At 58.6% G+C, this 11378-nt stretch overlaps 1 protein-coding gene across 4 annotated transcripts in view; it reads right to left on the minus strand.

Annotated features, from left to right (window-relative positions):
• Positions 1 to 11378, minus strand: part of SECTM1 (secreted and transmembrane 1) — a 16273-nt gene that overhangs the window by 4778 nt on the left and 117 nt on the right. For 2 of the 4 annotated variants that reach the window (XM_032429754.1, XM_032429751.1), the window contains exons 2-3: positions 10128 to 10257; positions 1175 to 1322 (exon numbers count right to left, since the gene is read on the minus strand). In XM_032429754.1, the coding sequence (XP_032285645.1) occupies positions 1175 to 1259 (85 nt within the window). In that variant the 5' untranslated portion in view covers positions 1260 to 1322; positions 10128 to 10257. The remainder of the gene's footprint in view (positions 1 to 1174; positions 1323 to 10127; positions 10258 to 11378) is intronic. The other 2 variants (XM_032429752.1, XM_032429753.1) reach the window with 2 other exon arrangements.

Here is an 11378-nt window from a genome sequence, read left to right on the forward strand (position 1 = left end):
AGGGCTGGGCTGGAACCCCAGAGGGCCAGGCTGGAACCCCAGAGGGCTGGGCTGGAACCCCGGAGGGCCGGGCTGGAACCCCAGAGGGCCAGGCTGGCACCCCAGAGGGCTGGGCTGGAACCCCAGAGGGCCGGGCAGGAACCCTGGAGGGCCAGGCAGGAACCCCAGAGGGCCGGGCTGGAGCCCCGGAGGGCCGGGCAGGAACCCCAGAGGGCCGGGCTGGAGCCCCGGAGGGCCGGGCAGGAACCCCAGAGGGCCGGACTGGAAACCCAGAGGGCCGGGCAGGAACCCCAGAGGGCCGGACTGGAAACCCAGAGGGCCGGGCAGGAACCCCAGAGGGCCGGGCAGGAACCCCAGAGGGCCGGGCTGGAGCCCCGGAGGGCCGGGCAGGAACCCCAGAGGGCCGGGCTGGAGCCCCGGAGGGCCGGGCTGGAGCCCCGGAGGGCCGGGCAGGACTGCCCTCATCTGTCCAATGCCCAGGAGCGGGGCTCCAGGACGAGGGGCCTCTGCGGCTCACGGGTTTCCTGCCAATCCCAGACGTGCTAACGATCCGGCCTGGCGGTGCCCCACCCTGCCCGCACCTGGGAACTGCTGGAGTAGTTACAGAAGCTCCCTCTGCCTGTGATTCTCTTCCACCGGCTTGGAGTGTGCCTGGGGACCGGCACGTTTGAGGAGCCCCTCAGGGGGCTGCCTGCACTGCCCTGACCTAGAGCCGTGTGCGTGGACTGGTCCTGATTCTGCAGGGCTGAGTGTGTCCCGAGAATCTGCATTTCTAACAAGCTCCCAGGGGATGCTGGAGCTGCTGGCCCAAGGAGGGATCCGGGACCAGAGCGGAGACTGAGAATCCTCAGGCTTGTCCTGCTGCCCCTCCTCTGGCTGCAGCACTTGGCACTGACTGGCCAGGACCCTCTTTCCCCTGGAACCTGGACACGCTCTTGGCCACCCCCATGTTCTGACGGTCATCACTGGGCGCTGGAGCGGGTATCCCCGTCTGCCATCCATGGGGGAACTTGGCTCATCCCATCATGGCCCAGGGGTGCTGGGCCAGCCCCTCTCCTCAGGGCCATGGACACCACCTGGGCCTGACGTGGATCTGCTCCTCCCACCCCTGCCTCGCCCTCCCCCACCCCCTCGCTGGGCCCCCCAGCAGACAGGGTGGGATCCTGAGACTTACTTCCATTCTGAGCACTCAGGGAGGCGGCCAGGAGGATGGTCCAGAGCATCTGGGGCACCGAGAGGGGGAATGTCAAGGTTGGCATGGCCAGCAGGACAGGGAGGCCTCAGGGGTCCCGCGTCCTCTTCATTGGTTCTTGGGACCCTCTCTGGAGGAAGGAAAGCCACACAGTCAGAGGTCTCCTGCGCTGCAGCCTGGCCAGGGGCGGGCAGCAGTCCTGAGCTCCTCCCTGACCAGCTGTGCCCCGCCCCGCCTCTTCTCCTGCACCTTCTCTGTACCTTTATAATGTACACGGTGCTGGCCGCTGACAGATAGACAGACAAGAAACACGGACAAGCCAGGAGGGAAGCCACTGGGAGAGAGATCTGCTGACGGCATCAGGATCATAATAAAATGTGCAAAACTGGCCTGAATTGTGCTCCTGTGGACACGGGTCATGCCCACTCGGGATCTGACACCCCGCCCTCGCACTTTCCTCGGCTGGGGGACCCTGCTGCCTTTTGGGACCCCCTTAGGGGACACGCTCTTGTCAACAAAAGGAGCCCTCCTGGGGGACTCGCACAGTGGGCCTTCCGTCTCCTCCCACGCAAGCGCCCACTGCGGGCTTCCGAGACCCTCTTGGTCTCCATTAAATGTGACATTTTTTCTGATCAAACTATTTAAAAGTATTTTATTTTATATATTCGTTTTTAAGATTTTATTTTTAAATCAACTCTGCACCCAGCGTGGGGCTCGAACTCACAACCCCGAGACCAAGAGTCCCGCGTTCCGACTGAGCTGGCCAGGCGCCCCTATTCAAAAGTATTTTAAAATTGCTTGCTAGACCATTGGTTGACCTTTTGATTGAAAAATAATAATAACAGACTTTTTGTTTTGTCTTTGAGCAGTTTTAGATTTACAGAATAATTGGGCAGAAAGTGCAGAGTCGATACGTGTGAGCGCTGTCGCGGCTCACACATCACAATCCGTGGACACGTGGTCATTGCCTGAAGTCCCTACTTCGCATACTTCACGGCTTACTCGTGTGTTGAACACAAGGGGAGTTTGGACAAATGCATAATGACATGCATCCATCATTATGTCCCCCACAGAGCTGTCCTAAAACCCTGGTCTCCACCTGCTCATCCCCTTCCCCTGACACCCGGCAACCCCTGGTCTTCCTCGTGTCTCCATAGTTCTGCCTTTTCCAGAATGTCATACGGTCGGGACTCTGGTTTTGAATTCAGCTGTTTGGGGAGAATGGGGCACCAGGGCCAGCAGCACAAGGAACTTTGAACTTAATGGCCTCCAGGCACTTGGGGCCACCGGTGACCAGGCCCAGTCCTGACCCCAGTAAGGGGAGTCGCGCTGGCAGGAATGACCCCAGCCCCACCAGGGCCACAGAGCACCCCCATTCTGTGCTGCTGCATCGAGCTCCCCAGACCCCCGGGGGCCTGAGCGGGTGGGCCTGTCCTCCCATCTTGACCCCATCAGCCAACCTGGGGGTTCCTGGCGGGTTTCCCGGTGGGGTCTTACGTGAAAACCCGCTGATCTGGGGGCCTTGGAGCAGCAAGAGAAGGCCCACCCTGCCCCGCACAATCTCACCATGAAAGGAAAATGGCTAGATCCAGCTTTTGAAAGAAACATCTAATTTGAGATGGGAAGAGAGTTTCAAGAATGTTAAATGCAAACCACCTGCGCTCCTGGCCTCCTGAATGGCACAGCCCCAGGGGCTCTGGGTGGGCGGCCACACTTGGGGGGGGCGGGGAGGGGACCCTGCACGGGCCCAGGCCTGGCCCGAGCCGGCTTGTCCTCCCCGGAGACAGATAAGGAGGGACAGACAGACAGACAGACAGACGGCCAGGCTTCCCTCTCAATCCACACAGGGCTCTGGGCTCCCGGGGGCGAGGACCTGTGCTGAGCCAAGTGGCCCCTGTGTGCGTATGTCCTTCTCCCAAGGACCCTGACCCTGAGTCCCTGCGACCGAGGGTTTTGGCCAATGTGCTGTATGTGCCCGGCATCTTAGGAATGTTCTAGTAGCTGTGTTCCTAAATTTCACAAGTTAGAAGAAACTGCTACCCACCCGCCAGGCAGTTGTCCGTCATGGATGGATATCTGTTGAACGTAACAGTGCCCAGGGCCCAGAGCTGCTCGCTGCGGTCCTCGGGTGCCTTTCTTACCCCTGGTGCAGGCCAGGCCAGCGATCGGTGCCCAGGAGGCTCATGCCAAGCTCTGACCTGGACCCTGACGTGCACCCAGGGCACGCCCCTTCCCAAGCCCCCAGGGAATCACTCCCTGGCTTTCCATTGCTTTTGCCCCTCTGTTCATTCCTAAAACCCAGAGAAGCTTGATTCGGTAGTTTCTTTTTTTTTTTTTTAAAGATTTTATTTAGGGGCGCCTGGGTGGCTCAGTTGGTTGAGCGACTGCCTTCGGCTCAGGTCATGATCCTGGAGTCCCTGGATCGAGTCCCGCATCGGGCTCCCTGCTCGGCAGGGAGTCTGCTTCTCCCTCTGACCCTCCCCCCTCTCATGTGCTTGCTCTCTCATTCTCTCTCTCTCAAATAAATAAATAAATCTTTAAAAAAAAAAAAAAATAAAGATTTTATTTATTTGAGAGAGAGAGAGAGTGAGAGAGCACGAGCAGGGGGAGGGGCAGAGGGAGAGGGAGAGAGAGAGACAAGCAGACTGTGTGCTGAGCATGGAGGCACACTCGGGGCTCGATCCCACGACCCCGAGATCATGACCTGAGCTGAAACCAAGGGTTTGTCGCTGAACCGACTGAGCCCCCCAGGCGCCCCTGATTCAGTAGTTTCTGGTGGTATAACAGGCTACAGGGGCTGTTCCTGGTAGGTGGGATTTTGCAATCTTGCCAGGCCCAGCCCCGGGACAATGGGGGTGTAACTCACCCGGGAGCTGAGTCACACAGGGCTCACCAGGCGTGGCCACATTCCAGGAGGGCCCGGGGTGGGGGCTGGTGCTGTCTCCCCACTTCCTTTGCTTGACTTTTCTTCCCCTCCCTTTTTTTTTTTAAAGATTTTATTTATTTATTTGAGAGAGAGAGAATGAGAGACAGAGAGCATGAGAGGGGGGAGGGTCAGAGGGAGAAGCAGACTCCCCGCCGAGCAGGGAGCCCGATGCGGGACTCGATCCCGGGACTCCAGGATCATGACCTGAGCCGAAGGCAGTCGCTTAACCAACTGAGCCACCCAGGCGCCCCCCCCCTTTTTTTTTTTGAAGTAGGCCATATGCCCTGTGTGGAGCACAACACGGGGCTTGAACTCACGACCCTGAGATCAAGATCTGAGCTGAGATCAAGGGTCGGATGCTCCACCGACTGAGCCCCTCAGGCACCCCTTTGCTTGATTTTTCTAAACTTGTTTGTAGTTCGAACGTAAGGCAAGAAGGACAGTTTTTCTTCTCAGTATACGTGCACCACACTTGGAAAAGCAACAGAGAGAAGCTGAGGAAGAAAGAACCGTCAGAAAGATGCCCTCCCCCGCAGAAGCTGGGGCTGCTCTGTGCCCGGCTCTCACGGGTCTCCCTGCACCCAGACACGAAGCCTATTCGATGAGATCCTTCATCACAGATACGCCGCCCCAATCCTCCCTCCCTCTCCCTCCATACCATGTGTATGGGGTGAATGGCGGCCCCCAAAAGACACGCCCGCCCACAGCCTGCGAACGGGACCTTGTTTGGAGAGAGGGTCTTTGCGTCCCTAATTACTTAGGACAAGATCGTATCGGAGTAGGGTGGGCTCTGACTCCAACATGCTAGTGTCCTTAGAGGAAGAGGGAAATCTGGACAGAGACAGAGACACACCGGGAGAACGCCGCAGGACAAGGGGGACAGAGACTGGGGTGTGGCCACCAGAAGCTGGAAGACACAAGGATTCTCTCTTAGAGCCCTGGAGGGCGCACGGCCCCGCCCACACCTTGATTTTGGGCTCCCGGTCTCCACCACTGTGAGAAAACAGACATCTGTTGTTTTGAACCCCCAGTTTGTGGTCCTTTGTCACAGCCGCCCCAGGACGCGCACACGACCCCCTGCCCCTGAGCCTACAGCCGCATGCACCCCAGTGACGAGTGACTCCAGCTTTCTCCGGACCCAGACAATCACGCGCAAGCCCCGGGCGTGGAGGGAGCGTTCAGGGTCCTGTTACCTTACTCTGCATCTGGGTCTCACCTTGCCGTGCCCTTTGGGGGAGGCCTAACCCCCCACTCCCCGGGGCCCGCACCCTGGTGAGGGCCGCCCCCAGCGCCGCCCTGCCCCCAGGCCTGTCCCTGTGGCCCCGACAGGGCCTGGTGCCTCGGGATGTCCATCTCACCCTGGCCCCCGCCCTTTGGGTGTCCATGTTGCTGCGGCCTTTGCAAACTCCGCCTACTTTTCTCGGGTTGTCTGTCTTCTCCTTATGGGTTTGTAAGACTTATGTTTTAGGGAAACAAACTGTTATCTGCAAGGCAAATGTGCTCCTACTCCATCGTTTCTCCTTGGATTGTTTCTGGAATAACAAGACTACATGTTTATGTCATCCTGTGTTTTCCTTGAAAGCTTCAAGGTTTCATTTAAGTAAAGTGTTATTTGTTTGTTGTTTGAGGTGTCCTTTTGCAGAAGCCTCCCAGACCGTGGGGAATCCACGGACCGCCAAACTGGATTTCCACATTCGAATCATGAATCACCTCAAAGCCATTTTGCAAGGGTCGCGTGACAGGGTCCAACGCTGCTTTCTTCCAAGAAAGTGGGCTGTGCCCAAGGCATCCCGAGAGTGGTACACCCCGTCCCCTCCATCCCGCCTCTGCCCGTGGGCGACTCGCCCAGGACGCTGCCAACCCCAAAGTTTCCAGTAGCTTTTTCGGCTGTGTTCACCCTGGGAAGGCAGGTTCTCTCCTCTGCTCTGTTTATCTTTCCTTACAGGTTTGTTTCTCCACGAGAATATTATTAACATAACTGAAATCAATTTTCTTCTTAGAACCAGAATTTGCTGATGAGTGGAGAGGGGCGGCTGCTCGGATCCTGCCCGAATGAATCTGCTCTGAATAACATGAAAGACGCGGAGATTTCACAGCTGGATGCGATCCAGTGGCAGCCTTGTTGGTTTCGATGCTTGTCAGCAATCGCCAAGAGCAGGCACAAACAGCTGGCTCATTAAACGTTGCTTATGTGGATGGAAGGTTCTAGAAAGAGGAGTCAAAACTCCCTGTGCTGGGGCTTTTCCTGGCCCCTCAGATAAGATCTGCTCAGTTTTCCCCAAGCATTATTACAAGATAACTTCTCTTGAATTGGAAGACACACGTTTTTTCTTCCTTTCTTTCACCCCCTTACACAAATCCTCTTAAAATGGTGCCCAGTGGCCCACAGGCATCCTTGCTGATCCCGGTGGCCTCTCCCAGGCCGGTGGCCAGAGCCCTCCGTGTCAGCCTGAGGGAGAGATCTGTGCGGGTGCTGCCCCACCCCTGAGCCGTGCGCAGGGCCACCACAGAGCGGCGGGTCCCAGCCCCGTCTGTGGCGTCTCGCCTCTGGCCGGGCCGTGGAGGAGGCCCTAGGCAGGCCCTGTGCTATTTCTGGTCTCCAGCTTCGAGAACACTCCGCAGGGGCCTTTGCAGTTCCCTCAAGTCTTCCCTGAGCTTCCCAGGGTCCCCCTCCTGTGACGGGGGCCAGGGCTTCCCTCCCGGTGTTGGGTGCACCTGTCTGTTCTCTGCTGCCCCAGGCCAAGCTCAGCACAGCCTCGGGTGCCCACGCTTCCCTGGCGCTCCGACGTGGGTCGGGGTCCCCCAGTCTTGGGGGTGGAAGGGGGCAGGCCAAGCTCTGCTCTGGCTGGAGGTGAGAGAGCACACTCCAGGGCAGGCCAGCTGGCCCAGGCTCCAGCCCTGCTCGGATAGGCGAAGGCGCACCCGAGCCAGCGGGCCGGTGTCCCCAGCGTAGCGTGCAGGATTCGCACGGGAACCAGAGGCAGACGGCCAGCGGGGCGGCCAGCCCCACGTCCTGGGTGCTGAGTGAGCCTCTCGTTGGTGGCCTGGTGTGCACTGAATGCCCCGCGGACGTGCCGCTGTGCCCTCTGTCCAGACGTGCGTGTATCTGCACCCCAGGCAGCAGGCGCGACCTCAGGACTTCGCAGGAAAGGCAGGAGACGCCCGCGGGGCTGCAGTACTCGGAACGAGGCCTTCCCCTCGAAACCCGCCTCATCATACCATTGTCCTGACCATTGCTGGCTATTTACCCTTCTCAATAAACTTAGAGGCATGTTTCGAGTTCCAAGTAAACTGTCGGGATGTTGACGGAGAATAAACAAATGAATGGGCTGTTTCACAATCCTGCACCAGGGCCTCACTCCACGCAGAGCCAGGGCCGTTTCTGTGGGGTCTTCTGCGATCTCACGCAGGCTCCCTGCCCCCCGAGACACAGCCGCACCCCCACACACGCACCCTCTCTGTGATCCCCTCAGGCCCTCAAACGTGCTCTGCATACAGCAGCTGATTAGTGTCTGCGGACCTGAGCGGCCTCCCCGCCAGGGTCTCCCTTCTGGTCCTCACTTGGACCAGGCGACATGGAGAGTTGGTCACCTCAGCGAAGGTGACCTGCCCCCCTGGACTTTGAGAGGGTGTGTGTGTGTTGACGAGCAAAAGGAAAGCGAAAGGCAGGCAGCCTCGCTCCGTCACATGAGGCAGCTGGGTGTGGGAGATGCTGACCTTCTGCAGCCAGGGCACGGCCCCTGGAGGAGATGGGGTGCGGGGTGCCCCGAGCCCCAGGCAGTCCTGGCCTGGTCACCCTCTGCTCTCAGGTATTTCGACTGCCTGCTGAGGGAAGCATACCAACCGGGGCCGGCCCCGCCAGCCTCCCAGGCCTCATCAGCCTCCCCGCCCCACCAGCTCCCAGCCTCTGCTTTCTAATACACCAGTATTAGAATCTAATACACTAATATCCCCCAATCCTAACAATTATTTTACACTGACTAATTTTTAAAATCGTGTTATCTACTCTAGCCTCACCTTAAGAAATACACATCTGTAGTGATCGTTAGATGTGCTATTTATATGTATGTTTTTCTAATGTGCAATGAACTGGCTACAAGACAAGCTAGGAAGTGTCATGGACTCCCTACCACCACCAGCATCCTCCCGTGGTCTCTGGATCTGTCCTCCATCTTCTTCTGTGTCCTCCAAGGGAGGCTGGAGTTTGTGCTCACTGAGGGCATGGGCTCCAAGATGGGCACTGGCTGGGGCTCCAGGCTTCTCTTCCCACTGCCCAAAGCCCTCCCCCCACCAAAATCTTCCCCCCAGGCTCTGGACGGCCCTCCCCTCACTCACAGGCTTCTATCGGTCACTCTTCACACTCTCCTTGTGTTGGGAGAGGTCCTGCCTCTTTGTGAAATCCCCTGGTCCCAGACTTAGGATAAGGGGATAACTGAGTTGCTCCCCTTTTCACCTCCAAACTGTGCCCACCTTGGGGTGGTGTCACATCCTCCATCACAGCCCCTGTGGCACTGGGTGGAAGTCAGGAGAGCATGCAACTCAATCTCAGGGCCGTGAGTTCAAGCCCCACATTGGGTGTGGAGACTATTTAAAAAAAAAAGTTAAAAAGAAAAAGAACTGGACAAGAGATGGGGGATCTGGACTAGAGATGGAGGATCTGGACTAGAGTTAGAGATGGGGGATCCAGACTAGAGATGGAGGATCTGGACTAGAGTTAGAGATGGGGGATCCAGACTAGAAATGGAGGATCCAGACTGGAGATGGAAGATCTGGACTAGAGTTAGAGATGGAAGATCTGGACTAGAGACGGGGATCTGGACTAGAGATGGGGATCTGGACTAGAGATTGGGAAGCTTCCAATATCCTCTTGCACAACCTGCCACCCTGAGCCCTTCTGGGCTTCCACAGCTGTCCCAGGCTCCACCTGGTTTTTACCATTGAGGGTCCTCCCTCTGGATCGGGGCATAGATCTCAGCTGGGCCAGTGGCATGGATGCCAATGCTGAACCCCAGGCTTATCTGTGAGGACAGTCTCTGGCTCAGCTGGCTCCCCTTGGAATAGTCCAGAGATCAGAGGGCAAGGCAGGGAGCCAGGCGGGCTTCGCCCTCACTGTTCACGGCACTGTTCTACCTCTCTCGGCACTCCTGCTCCCAGCTCTGGGGAATCCCATTTTTACTGGGAGGTGGGGAGGTCATCTGAGTCCAGTTTGGATGTGCTTCCAGGGACTTTGCACTTTCAGCCATGAGTCACAGCTGGCCACTCTCTGGGCACAGAGCCAAAGGCAGCAGAGGTCTAACTCCCGCCCCCTGGTGTGCTGGCTCTGCCCATTCATTTGTCTGTGAGGAACAGAGCCCAGTCCTGGCCATCTCTGGATATTAGCCCTTACACACTATGAGAGCTGGACCCCTGGACAGCAAAACTCATTGCTGGGAAGGTCAGCTGGACCTCCCGACCTCAGTGACTAGGTCCTGGAGGCCCCTGAGGGTACTGAGCCAAGCTCTTCCTGCCCAGTGGTGGCTGTGTCCATCTGCCCCCAGGCCCTGGCTGACCAACCCCCTGCGGTTGTTCAGCATTGGATTCAAGAGCAGGCAAGCCCAGGTGTTGGGCTGTTCTGGGGAATTTACCAGGAGAAAATTCACTCTGGTGAAACAGGCTCCTCCCTGGCCTTGCCAGGCACAATGCCGACACCCAGTAGACGTGTACTACGTGTTCCGTGCAATACTGGGGACATACGTATGAAGAGCGATTCATTTTTCAAAGTCAAATGTGTTTTTAATTGTGGTGGCTTCACTCCCCCTGCCTGAACCCTCTCATTCGCCGCCAACACAGCAAAGGAGAGAAAAACCAGAGGGAGGGGGACCAGGACATGACGGGGAAAGGGACAGGCAAGAAGACAGAAGCTTGGTATGGAGCAGGAGGGCCGAATGCGGGGCGCGAGCGGGAGGGCAAAACGAACGCGACAGTGCAGGATTCTGTCCGATTATCACCCCAGGACCGGCGTCTGCCTACCAGGATGGGAGCGATACAGCCGGCGTTTGTGGGTCCCAGACCAAGGATGACTCCTGGGTTCTGGAGCTACTCACACTTGGGAGTCAGTGACACGATCTGGAAAGTGCGTGTTGCTGCCAGGAACTTGTCCCTGTTTGGGAAAAGGGAAAACTGAGGGAGCGGTCTGGGGTGTGTAGGGATCCTCCATTCCCACAGCCCTGGAGGGGGGCTGGTGCCACTTTCTCCCCTGCGGCAGGGGGTTCAGGGTTTGCAGGGAAATCCTGGGCAGGAGGCTGAGCTGGTTGTGTGGGAGGCGACCAGCCACTCTGGGAGACAGCTGCAGCCTGCAAAGGCTCTGGAGCCCCAACCTGAGCTGGGGTGGAGGGAACCCCCCTGCTGCTGGGGCTGGGAGGGGTCCCCAGCTGGGCAGGAAAGTCCTCCAGGCCTGGGGCCTGGGCGGGCAAACACTTCCATCTCCCCTCTGCCTGGCTGCCTCCCGCTGGGCTCAAGCCGCCTGCTCTGAGAACCCTCTTCCCCACTACCAGCCCCAGAGCCCCCTCCCCTGGCCCCTGGGGCCAAAAGCACATCTGCCGCCCACCCTCACTGTCACAACCCCAGGGCCAGGAGGGCCTCCCAGGGGCTCTGACTCCTCTACCCACAGGCCTGGCAAGTGGTTTCCATGCTGCAGATCATTAGCCAGCAGTGGGCGATGTATTGAATTTAGAGATTGCTGCCAAACCAAATGTGAAGGGGAGCATGGAAAGGGGCCGCTAAAAAATTCACTCTGGGGACACTGGCTCCTCTCCCGGCTTTCCAGGCACAGGACCCCTTCCCGGCTTTCCAGGCACAGGACCCCTTCACCGGTCGGGGAAGCCTCAGGCGGCTCATTTCTGTTTTACCGGTGTGTGTGAGTGTGTGTGCATCACGGCTGTGTGAGTCCGCGAATGTGAGTGCACACGCGCGTAAGTGTGGGTCTGCGGGAGCCCGGGATGCGAGCTCCCTGCCCTCTCAAGAGCCGAGCCTGTGTGTCCCCAGCGGAGAGGCAGGTCCCCGGTGCGACCCGCGGCCTCCGTCCCTTCTCCTCCCCCCCACGGCGCGCACCCTTTGCCCCCTGCTCCCTGGCCCACGGACCCTTGCGGGGCACTCGGGGCCGCACGTCTGCGGGTGAGGGTCAGCCCAGCGCTCCGGGGTCTCCATCCCCAGTACCCGGAGCCCTCCGACCGCGGGACGCCCCCGCCACGTGCTTCCCTTTCCTGCGCCCCGCTCCCCGCG

Source organism: Phoca vitulina, unplaced genomic scaffold, assembly GCF_004348235.1.
Source record: "Phoca vitulina isolate PV1807 unplaced genomic scaffold, GSC_HSeal_1.0 scaffold41, whole genome shotgun sequence".
Taxonomy (NCBI): domain Eukaryota; kingdom Metazoa; phylum Chordata; class Mammalia; order Carnivora; family Phocidae; genus Phoca; species Phoca vitulina.